This window comes from Haemorhous mexicanus, chromosome 17 (assembly GCF_027477595.1).
Source record: "Haemorhous mexicanus isolate bHaeMex1 chromosome 17, bHaeMex1.pri, whole genome shotgun sequence".
Taxonomy (NCBI): Eukaryota; Metazoa; Chordata; class Aves; order Passeriformes; family Fringillidae; genus Haemorhous; species Haemorhous mexicanus.
Genome location: NC_082357.1, coordinates 9,310,512 through 9,333,880, shown reverse-complemented (window position 1 = coordinate 9,333,880; position 23,369 = coordinate 9,310,512). Strand labels below are relative to the sequence as shown.

Below are 23,369 nucleotides of genomic sequence, written 5' to 3'. Positions count from 1 at the left end.
GCGGGCGGCACGCCGGGCGGCAACAGCGCCACCGCGCGGGCACCGGGGGCTGCGCACCTGCGAGGAGTGTCGCCCCCTCCCGGGCACTGCGGGCCGTGACACCCTGCGGCGCGCGAGGTCCCGGTGCCGACGGTCCCTCGGGAATGTGCCCGGGAATGTGCCCCGGGAATGGCCCTCGGGGCCGTGCCTCGGGGCGCGGGGTGCCGCTGGCGGCTGTCCTTCGGGCTGTCCCTCAGGACGCGGGATGCCAGGCTAGCTGTGCCCAATTTATGTCAGGGCCATTCCGTGGAGTTCGCAGCCGCCTTCCCCCCGAGCGCTGCCTGGGTGAGGCGGGACAGCGGCGGTGCCCGCGGGCACGGCAATACCCGGGGCACCGGAGCCGCCCTCGAGCAGGATTTCAGAGCGGACATCGCGGTCTCCGCCGCGCCCGTGAGGGGCGAGGGGCGCGGAGGCGGAGCCGGGACCGGCGGGGCGGTTCCGCGGGGCGGTTCCGCGGCGGGGTCGGCGGCAGCGGGGCCGCCCCGGCGACTTCTTAGCGGCGGTGCGGGCGGTGCGCTGTGTCGCACTCTCGGAGTCCCGTCATCCCGTCCCGTTCTATCCTACCCTGTTCAATCCTACTCTGTCCTGTCCTGTCCCGTCCGCCCGGCTCTCGCCATGGGCTCGACTCCCCCCGTGTTCATCGGCGCCGAGGAAGTGGAGAAGCACCTGCACCGCGCCAGCCTCCTGCTGCCGGCGCTGGAGGCCGCCCTGGCCAACTTCTCTGCGGGCGCGGCGGGCGGGGTGGTGCAGCCCGTGCGCACCGTGCTGCCCGTGCCCCGCCACGGCGGGTGAGAGCGCGGCGGGGCTGCCGGCGGGATAGCGGCAACGGGGGGCGGACTCGCGGCGGGGCAGCGTCCGGGTGGGCGGGTTTGGAGCATCAGAAAAGGCCGGTACCGAGTTGCTGAGTGACCGGCCGGTCGCCGTGTGACGGTGGCAGCCCGCTGGCTGTGAGCTCCCGTGATAGCGGTGCGCGAGTAACGCAGGAAATTCTCCCCCGAGGTACCTCGGAGTCATGCCCGCGTACAGTGCCGCGGACGATGCGCTGACAACCAAGCTGGTGACTTTCTATGAGCACCTGAAGGACTCGTCTGTGCCTTCCCACCAGGCGACTGTCCTCCTCTTTGACCCCAGCAATGGTACTTTGAAAGCTGTAAGTCTCACGTGTCCTGCATTCTTCTCTGCTCATGCTGTCAGTTCTCACTTCTGCTTCTTGGAAGCTGGAGCTGGTGTATATTGGCCTGAGTTTACGAATAGGATTTGGCCTAAAGCTGCCTATATTTCGTTTCTGTTAAACTGTACTCACTGTGCTATTTACTGCTGCCTGTGATTTGAATCTGGTATCTCAGAGAGTAACGGAAGAGAGAAATGATTAGGAGAAGTTTATCTTGCATTTGAAAGATACAAAAATACACCCCCACCTTGCTGGGTAAAGAATGGAACTTGAACCATCTTAAGTCTCAGGCTGAAAGAGATTTACAATTTGCATTGCAGGGACTAGTATTCAGAGTCTGATTTCTTTTTCTTTATTTAAAGAATTTAAGATTTTTTTTCTAATAATAGTAATGATTTGCATTGCAATTTAGTACTAATGATTTATTAAAGGGACAAAACTGGTCAAGAAAACTATCTTGGGTTCTTCTACCAAACCCCTTGAGTTTTTTACACCATAATTACTATATATGCAGTAGCTAATGGTCATTGAGGCAGGAGTGTCCCATATGTGATACATATTTGAGGAAATCCATGGTTCCCTGTCACCCCTCTGTACGGACCCCAGTGCAGTTTGGGGAGCCACTGCTAGCTTGCACTGCTCCCTGCTCTTCCTGGAGCACAGAGTATTGGAGTCATATCCATGTGTTCCCTGTGCTGGAGAGCCAGGGAAGGGCAGTGCATCAGGAGCTGGGTGAGTTAGAGGTAGCTCTTCTCTGACCATTTTCACTCCTTTTGTGCTGATGGAATGATGTGGAAGAACTGGAATAAACAGAGGAGCTGCCCAGTTTAAATGTGACTTTGTATGGTTTGTGGTTGCTATGATAATAGTTACCAACTTCTATGTGTGTATATCTTTTATATCTGTAACATCACATCATTCACAAGTTGGATGCAAATGTTTGGTATTTATTAATTTTTCAGTGTTCACTTCAGTCTGTTTGAATTCTTTTGAAGGTCCTGGATGGCAGTGTCATTACAGCAAAACGAACAGCTGCAGTTTCTGCCATTGCTACCAAGGTGTGTCTTCATAAAATAACTAGAACTAATGATGCAAATGCCTTTTTATCCAATACAGCTTTAAATTAGATTTATCATACCATATGTGCTTTCAGGGAAAACTTAAACTTACTGTTTTGAGTCAGTCATGTCTGATTTTTACACTTTGTGTGTGATTGGAGAAGGAAACTGAGCTATATTTTTGTGGTTTCTATTGCACCCTCTTCTAGGAATTTACTGAGCTGTCTTTCACTGTATTTTCTTTCTTTTGTGTTTGTGTTAACACGCCCCTTTATAGCTTTATAGTGATGTAGCTGTGGTGATATATTGAATTTTTATTTAGATAGATGCCTTCTGCTGTCGGGACAGGACAGGTGGGTTGCACTGGACCTGTAAAAAGCACATTTCCATTTCTAGATGGATAACTTGTCCAGAGGTGTCTGTCTGTCTGTTAGTGTCTCTGTTGTCCCTGGCAGGTGTGCAGATGACTGTCCCTGCCCATGGCCATAAATTTCAGTGTCTAAAGACAGGTGAGGTGTATCTGGTGGGCATTGCTTTATGTCACTGCAATTTCAGCTGGAAATTTTTGTGTTGAGTTTCTTTTTTAAAAGCTATTTTTGGTTGGGCTGCTAACATCAGGAAGGGAGCAAGTGGCCGTGCATTGCACAGCAGGGTTTTAGCCTTCACCTCAAAGGCTGAGGCAATAAGAAGAGGGCCAGAGCTGAAAAATGGTGTTGTTTGTCACTCCTCAGCTTTGCATCAGAATGAAGGCTGATCTCCCCGGTTTGTGAAGGGCAGTTCATGCCAGGGTGACTCTATCCATGGCAATGGAGCTACACTGGCATAAAATTGAGTGAAGGACCTGTCCCCAGGAGCTTCTCCTGAACCAAAGGACAGAATGGTTTACAGTGAACTCCTTGGACAGGAGGTTACAGACCTCATTCATTTTGGCCATTCTGTACTTGGTCAGTTCTATGGTTTTTGTGCAGTCCATGCTGGCTTCAAAGGAGCTTGGCTGCTGAAGGTACTTCAAGATCAGATCCTTCATTGTCATGTGTTCTTTTGGAAGTTTTCAGGAGTGTTTGAGTTTAGCTCATATTTGTCATCTTGTCTTCTTTATGGCATTTGCTTTTCAAAGACCCACTCTCTTATGCAAGACCTTTGAAATCAGGGCTTCACAGTCCTTAAAAGGCACATTAAAACAAATTCCTGCTACTGAAAAATGGCATCAATGAGATTTCTCTCCAGTTGTTAGCAGCAGAATAAACCTGGAGAGCCTAGACAATTCTAAAGCTTTTTAGGCAGGAGTGAGTGGCCACAGCAAATGCATAAACAAGACACAAGGATAGTTGGGGCTGGACTCCAGCAGCTCTGTCTTCCCATTTGCCAAGTGCTGGTAAATCACAGACAAGAACTAAACCAGAAAGCCAAAAGCAACTGTAGAACTGAAATTTTATTATTAGTTCCTCAGAACCATCCCTACTTTTGCAATGTCTGTGTATTATGGCTCTTGCAATGCCAAGATATGCTTGTGGTGTGAGTTATGCCTTCAGTGAATTCAAAGAGGTGGATTAGTGTGGGGCTGCCAGGGCCAGTTTACCTGTGCAGCTGCCACTCTCAGTACTGATGGGTTTTGGGGCTCTGAGCCCTGCTTTCAGCCAGTGTAGAACACCAGCACTGTGGTTTTACACTCAATCAGACACATGGATGTGTTAATATTGGAGTGTGCTGAGGCCCCAGAACTTGCTGCTCATGCTGTTGCATCTTAAATCCGAATTTCAGGTCAGACAATTCAACACAGGAATTAAGCCAAGATGTGCTTTTGGTGCTACTGATGCTTGCTTTTGCATTAAAAAAAAAAAAGGCCCAATATATATAGTGATTGTTGAATACTTGTTTATATACTTTTTTGCTGTTTAAAAGGACTAACAATACTGCTTTCTATTGTAGTATTTTGATATATATTTGTAGTGTCTGTTACTATATTGTGCTTACATATTCTCTTTTGATTTTTTTATTCCTGATACTGTTCAGTTGTTAATGCCACCTTTTGCAGAAGTGCTGTGCATTTTGGGAGCTGGTGTTCAAGCATACAGCCATTATGATATCTTCACAGAACTCTTCACGTTTAAAGAGGTAACAGACACATCTTAAAGAAGATACATTTATTTTTCCCTAGCATGTTGCAGGATTCATTGTAAAAAATAAAGTACAGCAAGTGAAGTTGAATCAGGTCAGGCTGGAATGAGGTTCCTGTTCCCCAGAGCAGCCCCCACAGTGCTGTGCACTGGCAGCTCCAGGGCTCTGATAACACCCCAGTGTTTTGGCTGCTTCTGAGCAGTGCTCACACAACATCAAGGCCATCTCACCAACATTTGTTTCTGTTCTATTAAACTGCCTTTATCTTAACCCACAATTTTTTCCGTCTTATTTTCTCTTCCCTCTCCCTGTGCTGCTGGGGAGGGGAGTGATGAAACATCATCACTGGGCACCTGGTATCCAGCCATGGTCAATCCACCATGAAAGTTAAGATTATTCATATTTTGGTTCTGTTTCTACAGAACCCAAGAATAGTCACAGCAGCAAGAATTTCTTGCTCAAATGTTGGTATTTAAAAAGAAAAAAGGTTGGAATCAGAGTTGTTTCAGATAGCTTTTTGTCTGAGAAGATCCTACTGTAGATGCCATACTTGGATAAGTTTCTTGTGACTTTCCCTTAAAAGTAATTTTCAGAAATATTTGCATTTTATAAGAATAATCTCCTCTACAAGGAGATGTTACTCTGACATCACAAAACAGGCATTCAAATGTAGCTGAACGCTCATGAAATGTATTCACTTGCATGATAAGAACATTAAAGGGGAAAAAACCTCCAACCTTTAGGAACGTTTAGCTATCTACTGAAAACTTAAATTAAGTGTTTTGTTTCAGCAAGGAGAAATTCTCCAAGTTGATCTGTCTTGGTTTTGTGTTGTTGTTCTCCCGGAGGTGAGGATATGGAATCGCACCAAGGAGAGGGCAGTGCAGTTTGCCAGCGCTGCCAGCGGCCCCGTGCGGGTCTGCTCCTCCGCCCAGGAGGCGGTGACAGGGGCGGATGTGATTGTGACGGTCACTATGGCGACAGCTCCCATCCTCTTTGGGGACTGGGTGAAGCCAGGTGCCCACATCAATGGTAGGTTCTGTTCCCGTGTGTTTATTAGCACTTTGTTTAGCATCACCATCTGTTGAGAAGCAGTTCTCTGTGCCACGTGGAGTGAATGTTCTTTACATTTTGACTTTTCCTCTCTAGTGAGGACCACTTTTCCCAGCCCTCTCCTCCTGGAGTCAGAATGCCTGCATAATCCAGCAGGGCATTTTTGCTAGAGCATGGGATTTGCTCTTTTCCCATGTGCTCTTTTCTCTTAGTGCTGCATCATCTTTGCCTTCTGTTGTCGTTATTCTCACCTTGCTCTCCATTTAAATAACCCGTACAAATGTTCTTATTTCTAAGTAGTTACTGCTCATTGTTACATTGCCCTGGTGGTGTCATCTTTTCTTCCACCAATTTTGTAATCTCCTCTATTTGTTTCTTTTGGGGCTGATCACACCAATTTACTTTTTTACTTGAGTTATGAAGATGCAACAACTGAGTTATGAACATCATAATTTAACCTCTAATTATAGTGGGGTTTGGAGGGGTGTTTTTTTTGTTGCCTGCCTTGTAATGATGTTGCCACACTATTGTTTGGCATCTCTGGATGTGCCTCTGTTTGTTTATTTTCATTAATTCAGGTGACCTTGAGCACTTTCCAGATAGCCTGGTAATAAGACAAAAGCAAGTTCTCAAAGGGAGCAATTTAAAGAAAGGTCCCACATTCTAGCAGCATCCTACCAATTTTTCAAACTCTATGTAGTCCTTTGTCATTGAAAGTTGCTGTCTGTGTTGTGTCATGGCACGGAAGTCACAAATAGACCAAAATCAATTAAGGTCCACAGTCACTGAGGCAACACAGACACAAAGACCTCTCTCCTTTCCTTGCCATTTTTTACCCTTCATTGAGGCATTTGTACTGTTTAAAGAGGCATTTGAGCAACAAATGCAAATGTGGAAAATTCAAATTTATTGTTCCTTAACAGCTGGACATGTAAAAAATATGTGAATACAGTATAACTGGGTAGTCCTTTTAGTTTTTATTGGATTTCTTGTTTGCTTGTTTTTTAAGCCCATAAGTTGGTAATGATCTTGGTGCTGTGTATAAAAAATCAAACTCCATGGTTTGTTTTCAGTTTCTCTGGGTAAGTGATAATCTAATAAAGGTGTGTAAAATTCACTTGGTTATGATCTGATGAAAATAAGGGTATAAGAGATAACAGGCAAAGGGAGAGGATTTTATTTTGCCTCAGCTACTCAGACTCTTCTGACAAGGATATTTTACTGACATATCAAATCTTGAATGTTTTTTTGTTGTCCTATCAATCAGTATTTCTCCAAGGCTAACACTGGATTTTTTGTGAATTACATTTCCATAATAATGTTGATTGTTACTTCACATGTGTCTTTTGAACAAAATGTGGTTGGAATTTGTTTTAAACATTGCTCCCAAGTTCATCAGTTTTGTTGCTTTAGCTGTTGGAGCAAGCAGACCAGACTGGAGAGAACTGGATGATGAGCTGATGAAGAATTCTGTTCTGTTTGTGGATTCCAGAGACGCTGCTCTTACAGAATCAGGAGATGTTATTTTATCAGGGGTAAGGCTTTCTGAAACTATGAGCTTTATTTTTGTGGCAATTGGCTTGCATTTGAAATGAGTTGGCATTGATGATGACCTGCACTGAAACCTTTAGGGCATCAAATGTAATTGTTGACCCTTTCCAGGCAGGGGTTGAAGGATAAATTGGTTTCAAACTGCAGCTGCCCTGTCTGTGACCAAACCATGCAGCCTCTGCATCTACCATTGTATGACACCATATTACAGTAGCATGTTTTCAGCACTGCTTTTTGATGATAACAATGTATTGCTGTTGAAAGACTTACATTTCCTGCAGTGTTTGGTTATCATAAATATTCTTCAAATCTGTTTATTAAAACCTGTAACTTTCTTCCCCTGAGACTTCAGTGTGATTGACACTGAATGGACCAGCCCAAAGAATGGACCACACAAGCCAAGCAGACAATGATCTGCACAGATTTGCCAGCAGGGATTCTTTGAGGTTCAATGGAGTTTTCTTCTTCTCTTTTAATGTGTCTGCAGAATAAATATGATTTACACTTTTGAGGTTTAACATAAGAGCTCCAGATATGGTAATGTGTGTGGAATCCCATGTGTTTTGTTGGACAAGTAACAAGCTATCCTCTGTAAAAAAACTTACTGAGGAAAGTCTGCCAGCTGTTTTTCTTTGAAAACCATTCTGCTCCTCTGATTTCTGTCCAGTTTCTATATAATTTGTCTGAATGTTGATCTGCTTCACCATGGAAAGTAATCAGTTTTGGGATGCAGCACTGGAGGAGTTCTTTCTTTTGAAGTCACTCAGAAGAAAAGGGGTTTTTTTTCCTCTTAATGTATGTGTGGCTATTATGTTTTTGTATAAATATGTATTTTTTTCACAGGCGGAGATTTTTGCTGAGCTGGGGGAGGTTTTGAAGGGTACAAAACCAGCCCTGCCTGAGAAAACAACAGTGTTTAAATCATTGGGTAAGAACAGCCCCTCCTGTGTCCAAGTCTGACAGAAAACAATGCCTTGTTCTTTATGAGGTCCCCCATGCGTGGGAAAGCTGCTGATCATCTTCAGAGCCGCTGTGGCAATGCACTGGCCACAAGAAAGTAGACTGTGATTTGCATTTTCCCTTTTTATTTCCCTTCTTGTCTATCTAGCAGGATTGATGTAATGAAAAGTGATAGGAAAGCAGGCAAACAATAGAAGTCCATTTTCCATTTCACAGTTGTTCAGGACATGAGTGCAGCATTTATGAATAGAGCTGCAGCCCGACTGCCCCGCTGTTCCACCCGTGGGGTCTGTCTGACCTGGGACAATGTGACAGTGTCCTGTGGGGCTGGGCTTTGGGAAAGGGTGGCACTGGGGATGAATTGCCGTGCTCTGAGCTACATGACTTCTCCAAAAGGGCCCAGTTGTGATATGAACACTGAAAATTAGATTCCTGCTGTTACATTAACTTCTTACAGCACACCCAACACTGCATGATGGCTGTGGACTTTAACTGTAACACTGTAGGTGTTTGGGATGGGAAATAATTCCTGTTTCTATCCAGTTAGATAATCTCCTGAGTCTTCCTGTTCCCTTCTGAAGCAAAATTATTTGTACAGCTGAATAACTGTTTGAAGGTAACTTCAATTCTTTTTCAGGGATGGCAGTTGAAGACACAGTAGCAGCAAAATTTGTTTATGATGCGTGGTCAGCTGGTAACTAAGAGAGAAGTCTACAATGCCAGAGGCCAAGAAAATCGTTTGCACTTAGTTTCCTTGAATCCTGTGCTAACAAGAAAGGCACCAATCCTATCTACATGTGGCCCTTCTAGAACATTTAAGAAGGAAAAGTAAAATTTCAGCAATAGACTAATTTCTAAAGTCTTCTAATTTCAAGTATTGGATACTTGCAGTATTGTTAATAACAGCAAGTATTAGATGTTTGCAGTGATACTAACAAGGGTATCTTTCCATATTTTGGTATACTTCTGGAATCAATGCCTTTCCTCTCTAATTATTTATGTAGCAGAAGCCTGTGTGTAGATTTCATGGATTTTAGAGGGATAATTCATTCTGGTGAAAAATAGATCAGTTTGTAGTATGGACTCTGGCATCATATTTACCTGTGATGGTACTTTAAATGCAACTGTGGGTTTCAGTGCTCCAATGACAGTGACCTTGTCTTCAGCCTCCTGGGCACACAGCCCACCTCTAGCTCCTGGACACACCTTCCCTTCCAGCTCACAATTTTTTTTCACCCCTTGCAATCCACCTTCCTTTGCCCTCAGTGGTTTTTCACTAAGGGCACAGTTCTGAGTAGGGGTTTATGTAATAACCATCCTTCCCTCCAGTTGGGTTTCTGCTCAGTACCTCCCTTAGTACATGCCTCACTGGGAAATTGCCATTTTCATATTGCAAGGAGTCACACAGAATGTGAGGGCTAATATATGTTTGGATTTAGCTTTTATCTAAATTCTGTAGAGAGATTTTGCTGTTAATCCGTGGTGCCTCTGAGTTGTTTTTCTAAGCTTCTTGAAGGCTGGAACCATACAAACTGATTTCAAGTATGCAGGCAAATATTTTCAGTTTGGCTGTACCATGCTTCAATTGCTAATTGTTCTATTATCACAGATATTAGCTGGGGCAGGAATTTTCATGATCCTTTCCTGGCAGAGGAGCCCAGTCACATAAGGAAAAGTTCCAGTTTTGTGCTGTTATGCAACTGCCTTGCAAAAGAGTGAGCATCTGCTGAAAAACAGCTATTGCCCTGGAAACAAATTCCTGTCTCAGGCTCACAAGTTGTGCCTTGTGAAATTTTATTTCCATTTGCATATTATTTCGTGCAGGCTATTAAGTGTTTCTTCATGCTGTGGAAGAGTAGGATGACATTTTATAACATGCCAGTGGAATAGAGCAGAGCAACAGGAGGGAGGGTCAGGAACAGCTGGCATTAAAGCCCTGGAGAGTGCATAGGTAAGTGTAGAAGAGGTTAATGAGTACAGTGCAGGTGTGATGTAAATAATACTCCCAGCTGTAAGCCTGGTGTAAGCTAGTTGGAAAATGTACTAAGTGGCAGAGGTAGCATAGAAAGGTACCAGACCACCTGATAGTCCTGAAGGGTGTTTGATGTGGATCCAAACTGAACTCCACTAATCCTGTTTATTCCATCAGAAAAAACAACAGAAATTTCTCTGTGAGCTTTTGTGTTTTAACTGTAGCAAAATTACTCTTCTGTTTTTACATGTCTCGTTTCTTCTCTGTCATTTCTGAAGTGTTCAGAAGTTTTAAGTGTTGACTTAGTTTGTTGGTTCATTCATGCAGAACTACACTAACCTGAGGTAAAAATGAAAGCAAACGATGCTCCATTATTCAAGAACTCCATGGAAACTTGCAATTAATAATTATGAAAATATTATCCCAGTTCTGTGCCAGTGTTATACTAGATTTGTTATTTGAAGTGAGATGTAGTGTTTGGGAAGAAGACAAGTCCAGTTTATTTTCACATGTACTCCCCTACAGACTATGCACTTTAAAAAATAAATGGAGCCAGTCCAAAGACCTGGTTCTGAAAACCCACATTGTTCTCAGCTTCATTGGCAGTGGGAGATTTTGGGAGCCTGGCTTCAGTGTTGTACCTCTGATGTCATGAAGTTCAGTTACAATGGGAATTGCTTGGATGCCACCTTTAGATTTTCTGAGGGAAAATAATAGCATCAATTTCTATGTTTCCTTCTCTTACAAACTAATGGATCATGAAATTGTGTAACTTGCATTTATATTAAAATTAAATAGATACTGCTGTTTGTCTTTGACACTCATTTTGTTGTCCATTTCTTTTCTGGTTTGTGGTTGATTTATTTGATGACAAGAAAGAAAGTATTCAAGTTGTTGCAGTGACTGCTCTCTCAGTAAATGTGATCACTGAATATAAATGGAAGAAATAGGGAGTTCTCTGTTCCTCTGTGATACTCAGATTCTCAGTTGTCCTATGCTGCACATTTTCTTAATGTCTGTTCAGTGCAGGGAATTAAATCCTTAAGGAAGAGAACCTTGTGCTTGGTGGGGCTGTGCTCGTGTGAGATTGCCTGGTTTTATGATTTGGGTTTGGGTTCTGCTCTAGGATTGCAGGTGTGGTACATAAAGACTCTCCAGCTGAACTGGAAGGAGTCACAGCTGGGATTCCAGTGCTTCCAGACTCTAAAGGAAACAAAGGGGTTGATAAAGTCTGAAAACAGCAAAGCACAGGAGTGGAAAAAGCAATTGTGGAAGGTTGAACAGAACAGGAGTTTGATGTGATTGCTTAATAGAAGAACATATCAACCTGCTGCGTACAGGAATCCAAGCAGGGAAGAATGCAGTATAAAGTCCATCCAAGAAAAGATATAATACACAAATCACAGTCACAAGATGAGATGGAAAGAAGAAACATGAAATAACAGATTATTAACCAGGATTAGCATCCACAAATGTAGCATAGCCCTAAGGAAAAAAATCATAGCTGGCTAATGGAAAGATATAAAAAGAGCTTTAAAGATAAATGTTCTGCTAATGAATGTGCATGCAAAATCTGTGATCTGAGCCAGAGCATGGCTGCTAAAAGCACTTTATTAAATTCACAAAACTCAACAAGAGTGATTAATTTATATCTGATAGTGCTGGCTTCCCAAGGGAACAGGGGAACCCTGCTGTGAATGCCTCCAGATAGAGTGGGAAGAGCAGGAGCTTCCACAGCAGCAAGCTCATTTTCTTTTTTTATTTTTATGAGCTGTGTGTGATACACAGCTCTCAGGCTAAGGCTGACAACAACCCACAGAAAGTGGTGTGTGATATGAATCCTCATTTCTGGGACTTTGCATGGAAAATGCAGCCTATAGGAATCAAGCTGGGGATATACCAAAATAGATCCAAAATTTTGAAAATTAAACCTCAGCTTCTTGTAGTTAGAAGTATTGCAGCCTTGATGACATTTAGGACATGAGGGTGCTGGCAATTGGATCCAGTCTAATGAGACAAGAAAGGAATAGACAGCTTACACTGGACATCTCTTGGGAAGCTACTTCATGTATTTTTAAATTATTGTCAATACAGAAGTAAAAACTTTACTGACAAATATATAAGACTTGCTGTAAATTAGTCTTATTTACATTAATTCAAAGGTGATTCGAGTCAATAAACCAGAGCAAAAATCAAGATTCAGATTCCTTTTCTTACATACCACCAGTACTAGGAAGAGTGGTTTTACTGATCTTACAGAAGCAAATGGAGAAAACTCAAAGCTCTCAGACTCTGAGAATGCTCTTTGCATTGTGGTTTTGGAGAAGAAAGGAAGGGCTTTATTAAGGAATCCAGCTGGCCTGGCCTTCACTGATATTTGAAATTATCTGGACTAAAAGAAATCCAATCCACATAAACAGTTCAGGGAGAAAAAGCTTTATGGTTTTTAACTTCATAGTTTTGCTTTTTGGCAGAATATACTTTACTTAATATGCTGTTCACCACAATTACCGATCCAGAGAGAAAAAATGTTATCCCTGGTGTACTTCCTAAAGCAATTGGTAACCTCTCTGCCTTTTGCTTTAGCAGACTTCTGAAAAGAGTTGGACACTGGAAAAAGGGAAAGTTAATGAATCAGTAGGCAACAACAACAACATAATTTATAAGCAAGTATCTACAGTTTTTCCAGGGTTCTTGAGTGCCTGTTTTCTTTTATTCACAGCATTCAGGACTTTCTTTCTTGGCCCAAGCTCCATCTGAATGCTCTGTAGATCTTCATCAGAACATAGCATCAGGGCATCTAAATCAATTTTTTCCCTCATGAAGACTGGAAGAAACTCATCCAGCATCTGTGATGCCAGAAATACCTCGAGGGGTGTATTCTCTGTTTCCTCATCATCCCAAACGACTTCTTCCTCATTCCAAGGGACATCAGCACTGTTTTCAGCATCATCTTCCCTGCCATTCTCAGTGTTTTCATGCTGAAAGAGCTCACTGGCAATTGTATCTCTTACACCTTCTTTCTCAGAAGACACAGTTTCAGGATTTACCTCTGCAGCCAAATTCCTTCCAAACACAATCTTGCCGAGACCTGGCCTCTGAAAAATGGAGAGCTGACTGTCATTACCAGCAAGGTTTTTCTCTCCAAGGTCATTCAGTAATTCATCCTCCTCTTTCTCATCAAACAAATGCATCACACTTTTCCTACCCATATCATCCTCTTGGTCATTTCTTTGTGTTTCCTGCCTTCTTGTGCTGTCGGCTGTCTTTCTTGTCTTGAGTTTCAAGGTATCTTTCAGGGTTTTGGTTAAAGTACTTGTGGCATTTGAAGCAAATAGCCCGGGCAGCTTTACCCTGGAGTGCGTTCCTTTGGAAGAATTCACGGTGTCAACCTTTTCTTTAACATAATTCCGGTTCATTTCCTGCTGGTGTTTCTCCTGGCGCTTCTCACATTCCTTGATCTGTCTCTCGACGTTCCTCTGGGCCTGTGCCTTTTGTTTGGAGACCTTCTTTGGGTTCAGCAAGTTCTGCTCGGTGGCAGCTTTGTCCAGGATCTGGACGCACTCCCGGCGGTCCCTGCTGGCAGCTGCCTCCAGGGGCGTGCGCAGGTCGTTGTCCAGAGCAAAGAGGTTGGCCCCAAAGCTGACCAGGAAGGAGACGCAGTGCATGTGGCCATTGCAGGCAGCGTGGTGCAGGGGCGTGTTCCCCCAGATGTCACACTTGTCTGGGTCACCCCTACCAGGGAAAACAGCACACAGTGAGCTGGGTACCACACTGAGCTCTGCAGTGGCACTGGGCAGACAGCAAACGTGTCACTGTGCTCTGCTCTGAGGAGAACAGCCCAGGGACAAAGGCTCTGCTTGGCTCCAGCTGCTAGAACAGGGCTGCACCCACTGGCACAAGCCCTGAATGTGGCTCTGTGTGTGGCATGAGCTCCAATTCCTGCCCTGAGTGTGGCTCCGTGTGTGACATGAGCTCCAATTCCTGCCCTGAGTGTGGCTGTGTGTGTGTGACATGAGCTCCAATTCCTGCCCTGAGTGTGGCTGTGTGTGTGACATGAGCTCCAATTCCTGCCCTGAGTGTGGCTCTGTGTGTGGCATGAGCTCCAATTCCTGCCCTGAGTGTGGCTCTGTGTGTGACATGAGCTCCAATTCCTGCCCTGAGTGTGGCTCTGTGTGTGTGACATGAGCTCCAATTCCTGCCCTGAGTGTGGCTGTGTGTGTGACATGAGCTCCAATTCCTGCCCTGAGTGTGGCTCTGTGTGTGGCATGAGCTCCAATTCCTGCCCTGAGTGTGGCTCTGTGTGTGTGACATGAGCTCCAATTCCTGCCCTGAATGTGGCTCTGTGTGTGTGACATGAGCTCCAATTCCTGCCCTGAGTGTGGCTGTGTGTGTGACATGAGCTCCAATTCCTGCCCTGAGTGTGGCTGTGTGTGTGTGACATGAGCTCCAATTCCTGCCCTGAGTGTGGCTCTGTGTGTGTGACATGAGCTCCAATTCCTGCCCTGAGTGTGGCTGTGAGTGTGACATGAGCTCCAATTCCTGCCCTGAGTGTGGCTCTGTGTGTGTGACGTGAGCTCCAATTCCTGCCCTGAGTGTGGCTGTGTGTGTGTGACATGAGCTCCAATTCCTGCCCTGAGTGTGGCTGTGTGTGTGACATGAGCTCCAATTCCTGCCCTGAGTGTGGCTCTGTGTGTGGCATGAGCTCCAATTCCTGCCCTGAGTGTGGCTCTGTGTGTGACATGAGCTCCAATTCCTGCCCTGAGTGTGGCTCTGTGTGTGTGACATGAGCTCCAATTCCTGCCCTGAGTGTGGCTGTGTGTGTGACATGAGCTCCAATTCCTGCCCTGAGTGTGGCTCTGTGTGTGGCATGAGCTCCAATTCCTGCCCTGAGTGTGGCTCTGTGTGTGGCATGAGCTCCAATTCCTGCCCTGAGTGTGGCTCTGTGTGTGACATGAGCTCCAATTCCTGCCCTGAGTGTGGCTCTGTGTGTGACATGAGCTCCAATTCCTGCCCTGAGTGTGGCTGTGTGTGTGACATGAGCTCCAATTCCTGCCCTGAGTGTGGCTCTGTGTGTGTGACATGAGCTCCAATTCCTGCCCTGAGTGTGGCTGTGAGTGTGACATGAGCTCCAGTTCCTGCCCTGAGTGTGGCTCTGTGTGTGTGACATGAGCTCCAATTCCTGCCCTGAGTGTGGCTCTGTGTGTGACATGAGCTCCAATTCCTGCCCTGAGTGTGGCTCTGTGTGTGTGACATGAGCTCCAATTCCTGCCCTGAGTGTGGCTGTGTGTGTGACATGAGCTCAAATTCCTGCCCTGAGTGTGGCTCTGCGTGTGTGACATGAGCTCCAATTCCTGCCCTGAGTGTGGCTCTGCGTGTGTGACATGAGCTCCAATTCCTGCCCTGAGTGTGGCTCTGTGTGTGACATGAGCTCCAGTTCCTGCCCTGAGTGTGGCTCTGTGTGTGTGACATGAGCTCCAATTCCTGCCCTGAGTGTGGCTCTGTGTGTGACATGAGCTCCAATTCCTGCCCTGAGTGTGGCTCTGTGTGTGGCATGAGCTCCAATTCCTGCCCTGAGTGTGGCTCTGTGTGTGTGACATGAGCTCCAATTCCTGCCCTGAGTGTGGCTCTGTGTGTGTGACATGAGCTCCAATTCCTGCCCTGAGTGTGGCTGTGTGTGTGACATGAGCTCCAATTCCTGCCCTGAGTGTGGCTCTGTGTGTGGCATGAGCTCCAATTCCTGCCCTGAGTGTGGCTCTGTGTGTGTGACATGAGCTCCAATTCCTGCCCTGAATGTGGCTCTGTGTGTGTGACATGAGCTCCAATTCCTGCCCTGAGTGTGGCTGTGTGTGTGACATGAGCTCCAATTCCTGCCCTGAGTGTGGCTGTGTGTGTGTGACATGAGCTCCAATTCCTGCCCTGAGTGTGGCTCTGTGTGTGTGACATGAGCTCCAATTCCTGCCCTGAGTGTGGCTGTGAGTGTGACATGAGCTCCAATTCCTGCCCTGAGTGTGGCTCTGTGTGTGACATGAGCTCCAATTCCTGCCCTGAGTGTGGCTCTGTGTGTGTGACATGAGCTCCAATTCCTGCCCTGAGTGTGGCTCTGTGTGTGACATGAGCTCCAATTCCTGCCCTGAGTGTGGCTCTGTGTGTGTGACATGAGCTCCAATTCCTGCCCTGAGTGTGGCTGTGTGTGTGACATGAGCTCAAATTCCTGCCCTGAGTGTGGCTCTGCGTGTGTGACATGAGCTCCAATTCCTGCCCTGAGTGTGGCTCTGTGTGTGTGACATGAGCTCCAGTTCCTGCCCTGAGTGTGGCTCTGTGTGTGTGACATGAGCTCCAATTCCTGCCCTGAGTGTGGCTCTGTGTGTGACATGAGCTCCAATTCCTGCCCTGAGTGTGGCTCTGTGTGTGTGACATGAGCTCCAATTCCTGCCCTGAGTGTGGCTCTGTGTGTGTGACATGAGCTCCAATTCCTGCCCTGAGTGTGGCTCTGTGTGTGTGACATGAGCTCCAATTCCTGCCCTGACTGTGGCTGTGTGTGTGTGTGACATGAGCTCCAATTCCTGCCCTGAGTGTGGCTCTGTGTGTGACATGAGCTCCAATTCCTGCCCTGAATGTGGCTCTGTGTGTGTGACATGAGCTCCAATTCCTGCCCTGAGTGTGGCTGTGTGTGTGACATGAGCTCCAATTCCTGCCCTGGGAGTTACACGAGTTCACAGGGCTGACTGTGACTGCATCTCCCCATAAGGGAGCCAGAGCATTTCCTTTGTCATCCCAGCGTCTAGTAACTAAAAGTGGGCTCAGGTTTTGACTTATTCTCATTGGAATTGCTGGCAAAACTGTTTCAAGAACATTTGCATGGAATATTTTAAAGTGCTCTTGGAGATTTGTTCCTTTTGCATGTCAAATAAAAGACATATTAGAAAGATTCCTCACTGGCCACAGTGATGCACACTTAATGAGCTCCTGCAGTAAATTTTAGGTGGGTAATAATAGGTGGTAAATAATCCAGAGTAAAGCCCTGATTGCCCATTTGTCTCCATTTCTATTAGTTTAAGCCCAGATAGATGCATTGTTTTTCAGCTCTTTTGTTCTCTGTAAGCTGCTTTTACTCATGATGGTTTGAAATGCAGAAGTTCATTAGAAAATAAAATGCCACATTTTTCAATTGAATTTAAAGCCAGTGAAAAGTATTGCTTGATTTTTAACTCTTGCACTGACTTCACACTGAACTGCTGCCTGCCCACGAGAGTCAGCTTGAATATTTAGATACACATTTGGCAAGGTCAGCCTTGGCAATGCTCAGAACAGAGGTTGTGTCCTCCTGTGACCAGCCAACAGGGTGGCCACAGAAGCCCAAAATCTTTATTGACTTCAGAGCCAGGGACCAAATTTCCAAGGAGAATTTCTGCTCTTGGGAGTTCAAGCATTTCAATGACTTGGAGCTGTACTGTGACAGACATGGTACATCTGTCACAAATGTCCTCCAGGCACTCCTCTCTGCCTTTGGGGCTCTGGGGAAAAGCACTGCCAGGTTTGTTGAGGGCTGGATCTGAGCACACATTCAGCCTGAGCTGCCCCAGGCAGGGCTGAGGTCAGGGGTCCAGCAGAGCCAGCTTTGCTCAGGCTCTGCCACAAGGAGGTGGCAGCTGAGGATCAAAGTTTCTCCCCTCAGACATGTGGAAGCCATGTGGACATATTTCTGCTCTTGTGGCCGTGCCCTGGGGAGCTGCCTGGCTGTGGCTGGGCGTGCTGGGCTCCTGAATTCCCACATTAGTGAGCTGGCTGGGCATCCTGAGCTGGGGAGGGCTGGGTCATCCATCCCCCCAGGGCCCTCCAGAGCTGGTTGTGGTCTCTGCTCCCCCTGGAACCTGCCAGCCTTTGAGTCTCAAACAATTGACAATCTCGAGGGGCTGCTCCCAGCTCAGGGGGACTTTGCACAAGGTTTGACATCTGCTCTGGGTTCTCACACTCCCTGCCTTCCCAAGGAAAAGGCTCACACAAAAGAGAGCAGATTCTGCTATTTGGTCTTGCCTTTATTCACGTACCTGCAAGGCAAGCAGAGAAAATGTCTCCTGACACCTGGGAAGACAAATGATTTCAAGATGATAGGGGTTGATTGCTAAATTTCCCAGGGCCAAAGCCTGAGAGTCCTAAAATCTGCACCCACTCTAAAGAAAATTGCCCTGTACCTCAGAGTCTCTTTCGGGAAACCTCATCAAGGAAGGGACAAATTTGCTAAAAATAATTAAAATATTTTCTCACAAGAAAACATTAACTGACTGGAGAACAGCTCAAACGTCTTCTAAAACTCAGCTTCTCCCCAAAAACACAGTGAGAATGCAGCCATACCTCTGACAGACACATCCTCCTGATTGTGTCAGGAAATCTTAGATTAAATAGAGGTAAACACATATATTTGAAGATTTTGAGGTGATACTGTCCCAAAGCTGCCCTCTAGCACGAAAAAGAATTAAAAATACACACAATAAGAAATATACAGAAATTTTGATCTTTGTGTCATCTGTTGTGATTTCTGTCAGCTTATGTGGTAGGAGATATATTTTTCACTCAAATTTTGAAAAAAAAAAATTATTCTTCTAATTGTTCCTTATCTAGTTGTTCTGGCTTGCAGATGTTCAGGGACAAACATTATTGACAGGTATTTCCTGGGAGCTGCCTTAATTGCACAAGTTGAAAAACTGTCAATCTATTTTTGCCTCTCCTGAGGACACAGCAACAACCACACAGTCCAAAGGTCCTTTTCATTGTGATACCACAGCCACACCTGAGCCAAGGAGCTATAAAGCAAATCTATGAAAAGAATTTTTTTCAACTCCATTTTTAATAAAAGAAAACTCAGATACATCCAAATAGTTATTCAACTGTTCCCTGCAATCTGTTCACTGTTCTGCAAAAGAACATTTTATTAACTCTATCTCTACACAAGAGCAGATTTTCTTTAATTAGATGTTATTACAGAGCCACAGTTTAAAAGGTAGGCTCTGAGCAATAGAGTACTGATGGTAGAGAGGTAATTACCACTTCAGTAAGACATTCTAACCATGTAAGACATTTAAATGATTCAGACATTTTATTACTAGAAAATAAACCCGTAGAAAATCCTCCTTTCATTTTTTTCCTTTATTTATTTTTTTTTTCTGGTTTACAAGGGTCCTATCAAGGCTTCTGAATCAGTATTCTCTGTTTTAGCCTGATGGTGGTTGTTAAAAAAGCACATTTTAGCACATTTAAAAAAGACCATTTTAGCTGTTACTGGCTCAGGACTGTCTGTTGTGACTCACCTCTGGACACCATTAAATCTTCACAAGTGCCTACTAACTGCACTTTGGAAGCAAATGGGAGATAGTTTTTGCTGAAATTGTTTCAAATTAGGGATTTCTCTACGGAACCTGTCTCAAGATATCCTCAAAGGTTGTTGGCAACCTTCTCCAGGGAGGGAAGGAAAGGTGCCAGGGCCCTTCTTCTCTGGGTGCTCTCTGCAGGAGCAGAAGTGCTCCTGTGGATGCTGATGTGCTCTCACTGACAGACACCTGAAGAGCTCCTCACCCCTGTCTGAGAAAACAACAGAGACCTCCCTGCAGGCTCTGGACTGAAACCACTGCCACCAAAGGAACAGGCATTGGCAGTGCATAAAAGGAATTATTGTGATTTTCAGCCTTTTGGGCTGGAGGTCACTGGGGCCTTAGAAACACGAGGCAGGAATTGTAGTTTTGAGGCTGTGAGCAGAGGAGGCTGGCTGAACTTACCCCCTCCTGCAAATGACTTCCAGAGCTTCCAGGTACCCGTGGTAGGCTGCCAGAAGGGTGGGAGTCATCCCATCTTCATCTGAAGTGTTGAGGTCTTTCCTGGTGGCCTCTTTCAGCAGGTCCACGTTGCCGTCGGCCGCCGCTTTGTGGTACCTGCTGGACATTTTCAGCAGCTCCTGGCTCCCCCAAGCAGCTCTGAGTGATATCTGGGCTGCACAGTCACTCTTCCATCACAGGAGAGCTCATTAATGATTACAAGCTGAGACATCCCTGTGAGGAGGGGAAGGGGGAGGCAAAGTTCATCCTTGCAGGCTTTGTCTGGAGTTGCGCGCAGGGAACGAGGCTGTGGGGTGGGGAATGCTCTCATTTCCTGGAAGGTGGCTCTGCCATGTTCAGTTTGTTGCATAATTGACTACTTAGAGAGGGAATCCAGTCATCTTCTCCATGTCTTTGCCTGAATGTTCTGTAGGAATTGCAAAAGGACTTCCAAAATAACCTTCAAAAGGCCATGACAGTGTGACCAGGTTTCACCCCAAGAATTAAAGTATCCCTGAGTATGATGGGAGGAAAGCAGGAGCAGTTACCTTTCCTGGTGGAGCCCCTTGTAACCCATCTTTTACTGGCATGCTGTATTTGAAAACAAGTCACTCCCCTGCCAAAGCAGGCCCTTCCATGGAACCACTTTGTGCACACAGACTGGAAATGGGCACAGGGTGATGTTTGGATAAAACCCCCAACAGGTCTGCAAGTCACAGCTGGCAAAACCACAGCTGTGTATGGTGCATTTCACCAGGGGATCTTCAGGAAATTGACAAATATAAAACTCTTCTGACAGGTATTGTAGTCTCTCTTTAGACACAGAAAAAATGTGCAGGATTCCCTCAGGATACCACAGGGAATTCCAGAAGAAGAAACATGATGGGCCTGCACCCACTGCCCCAGCTGGGCACTGTGGTCCTTGCCTGGGAACAGATGGGTCCAGTCCCCATCACAAATAATGATTTCTTGATTTAGAAATCATTCCCCCTGGCATTAAGGGCTACCTCTACAGCCAGAAACTTATGAAATTAGACTCATTCTAACTTAAAGTTCAAAAGAATTACTAAGAGCAAGCCATACAAACAGCCAGTTTTCAAAAAGCAGCTGAGAAGTTGGTAAGAGGCGACTGCAGCTTCCTGCAGTGCTGTGAGCTCAGGGCTCTCCTGGCCACATTCACAAGAGTTGCCACATAAACATTACTTTTTGCCAAGCTGTTTTCTGTGACTCACTGAATTAACCTGGACCTCAGACACTCTACCCTCAGCAATTAGCAGTGGGGTTTTGTTGCTAGCTGTGCCCCCATTAGAGAATCACAAACCAACTCCCTGCTCAGAGTTGGTGCAATCCCCAAATGGAATTCTGCCACCTCATTTACATCCCATAATTCTGCCCCTGGGACACACCAGAGACCTCTCAAAATGGGCTTTCTGTCTTCATTATTTTCTCAGACAGGCACTGAAGAGCTCTTCAGGAATGAACTTGTACCAACCTTTTTCTTCCCATGAGGACAAGGAGAGCCAGTGACAGGTTTGAACCTTGGAATAAACAGCTCCAGGTCAGGGTAAAGCCAAGCCCTGGTTGTCCCTCATGGTTTGAACCTTGGAAGAAACAGCCCCAGGTCAGGTTAAAGCCAAGCCCTGGTTGTCCCTCGTGTCACCCAGACTGTCCCTGGTGTCCCTGGTGCTGTCCTGCCCTCCCAGGGCAGTCAGGATGGGCTGTGCCTCACCCAGACCAGTGTCCATCCCCACTTTGGAAGACAGTTTTACTCTCAGCCCTTTCTCAGGTTCCCTGCACTGCATTAATAATTTTCTAATAAAAATGCAGCCATTTATTTTGTTTTCTTTTTAACCAGGCTCAGCACAGAGCTAAATTTACAACTACAAGAAAAACTAGCTGTTGCAGAACAAAGATAGGAAACACATGTATATATATATAAAACCATCTGTTTATTAATGCCATTGAATTTTATTTCTTTTCCTAGGCCTTTTTTTAGGGGTAAAATGATTACCATTAACATACTGCATACACCACCAGTGCCTGCTAGGAGAGAGGAAACATGATACACTCATGAAAAGTGATTTGGTGGCAGAAGGGTCCTTCTAATTTTCAAGATACTTAGTTTTTACTACAGAAGTACCTGAATTTGATTTTCCCTTAATTAATTCAGCACAAAAAGTGTTGATCTCAGAGTAATTTTTACCATTAACATCTGAAAATATTGCTTTTAAACTTACCCAGTATAATGCTAAATGGGAAACGATTGCTCCAAGTTTTAATTAGAGGTAAAGCAAAACCCTTGTCATTTGGGGAGAAGCTTCAGGACTTTGCCAGCTTTATTATTATTTCTGTCATAAAAGTGGGCATCACAAAAAAGAAAGAAGAAAGAAAAGAGCAAACAAAATCTTCATCTGTTTCTAAACTCCTGGTACTCGTTCATCGTTGTCCCATCCAAAAACCTCAACTTGAAATGGAATAAATGATTCAACATCAAATGAGGTAAATTTCTCAGCCTGAATAGAGATTATTCTTTTGAGGCTAAGGCTCAAAATTGTGAACTTTTTAAACTCCCTGGATAGTTAGAATGAAGCTTTTCTTTTTGTGTTTGAAAAGAACTTCAGAACCATTCCACTTCCAATTGAAATGTCTTACCAGGCCCATGAGAAACTGTTGGGATGCTACGTGGTTTTGTAAACTAATGAATGATTTAACCAGCAGCTTTGATTTGTTTTTGGATTTCACTGTGTATATGGGTATTATTCTATTAATTTGATAACTGTCTCAAATAAAATATTGCCAGTTAAACAAACTATTTAGGCTGAAAGGCTGCAGCACCACCAGTTAGGTTGTTGTAGATAATTTGGAGCATAAACCTGCACAGTGATGTTGCTGTGCCATCTGTTTTGCATGAGGTGTTTCCCAGCACAACATTTCCTCACTGCAACTTTTCTAAGCACCAAATGTGGTATGGTAAAGGCCATGCAAGGGGAGGCAAGTAAGTCTCTGCTTGCCTAATGAGATCTTTGGAGCTAATGGGCTTAGAGAAGAATGAAATTAGTCACACTGGGTAATCGTGGCTACACAATTCAGAGATGATGACAACATTTAAAACAAAAGTAAGAGTTTATTTCTTCACTTCTTAGGGATGTCCTCTTGAGCAGCCAGTTCCCACAGCCAGGCTGAACCTGACCCACACTGGGCTGAGGGTCACCCATGCCAGGCTCAGTGTGACACCCAGCTGATGTGATTGCTGCTCTGCTCTGGGTCCAAGGGCATCCCTTGCAGAGCCTGCACACAGCAGGGAGCAGGGACATTACCTGGTGTGCCACAGGGACTTCTGCAGTTTTTGCTGTGAGTGCTCAAAGTTGAAGTCCTGACCTGGCATTCAGGCTCTTTGCTTTGTTAAAACATTTCCCTTGGTTTCAGGGATCTCTTGCCCCATGATATATTCACCAGTGCTTCAAACAGCCCCGAGGAAAGCCACGCTGAGCTCACTGGTGTCTCAGATGCTGTCATGCTGGCACAGAAAACTCCATTAAAAAAATAACTGCCAAAACAGACATTCAATTTTCCATGAAATACCTAACATGGGAAGAAAGGGGATACGTTATCAGAGCCCTCAAAATAGAGCAACCCCT

At 45.2% G+C, this 23,369-nt stretch overlaps 2 protein-coding genes across 2 annotated transcripts; one reads left to right on the top strand and one right to left on the bottom strand.

Moving 5' to 3' along the window:
- The first annotated feature begins 48 nt into the window (after window positions 1-48).
- CRYM (crystallin mu) lies at window positions 49-10,746 on the top strand. Its single transcript, XM_059861257.1, has 8 exons — window positions 49-827; window positions 1,039-1,189; window positions 2,206-2,268; window positions 4,282-4,383; window positions 5,235-5,418; window positions 6,853-6,974; window positions 7,834-7,918; window positions 8,588-10,746. The coding sequence occupies exons 1-8, from the start codon at window positions 169-171 to the stop codon at window positions 8,650-8,652; spliced, it is 1,431 nt and encodes a 476-aa protein (XP_059717240.1). The 5' UTR covers window positions 49-168; the 3' UTR covers window positions 8,653-10,746.
- A 1,676-nt stretch (window positions 10,747-12,422) lies between these two features.
- On the bottom strand, window positions 12,423-19,912 carry ANKS4B (ankyrin repeat and sterile alpha motif domain containing 4B). The gene is made up of 2 exons (XM_059861763.1): window positions 19,696-19,912; window positions 12,423-13,657 (listed from the first exon to the last, which is right to left on the bottom strand). Exons 1-2 carry the CDS (start codon window positions 19,857-19,859, stop codon window positions 12,583-12,585), a joined length of 1,239 nt encoding a protein of 412 aa, XP_059717746.1. The 5' UTR covers window positions 19,860-19,912; the 3' UTR covers window positions 12,423-12,582.
- Between the last annotated feature and the right edge of the window lie 3,457 nt (window positions 19,913-23,369).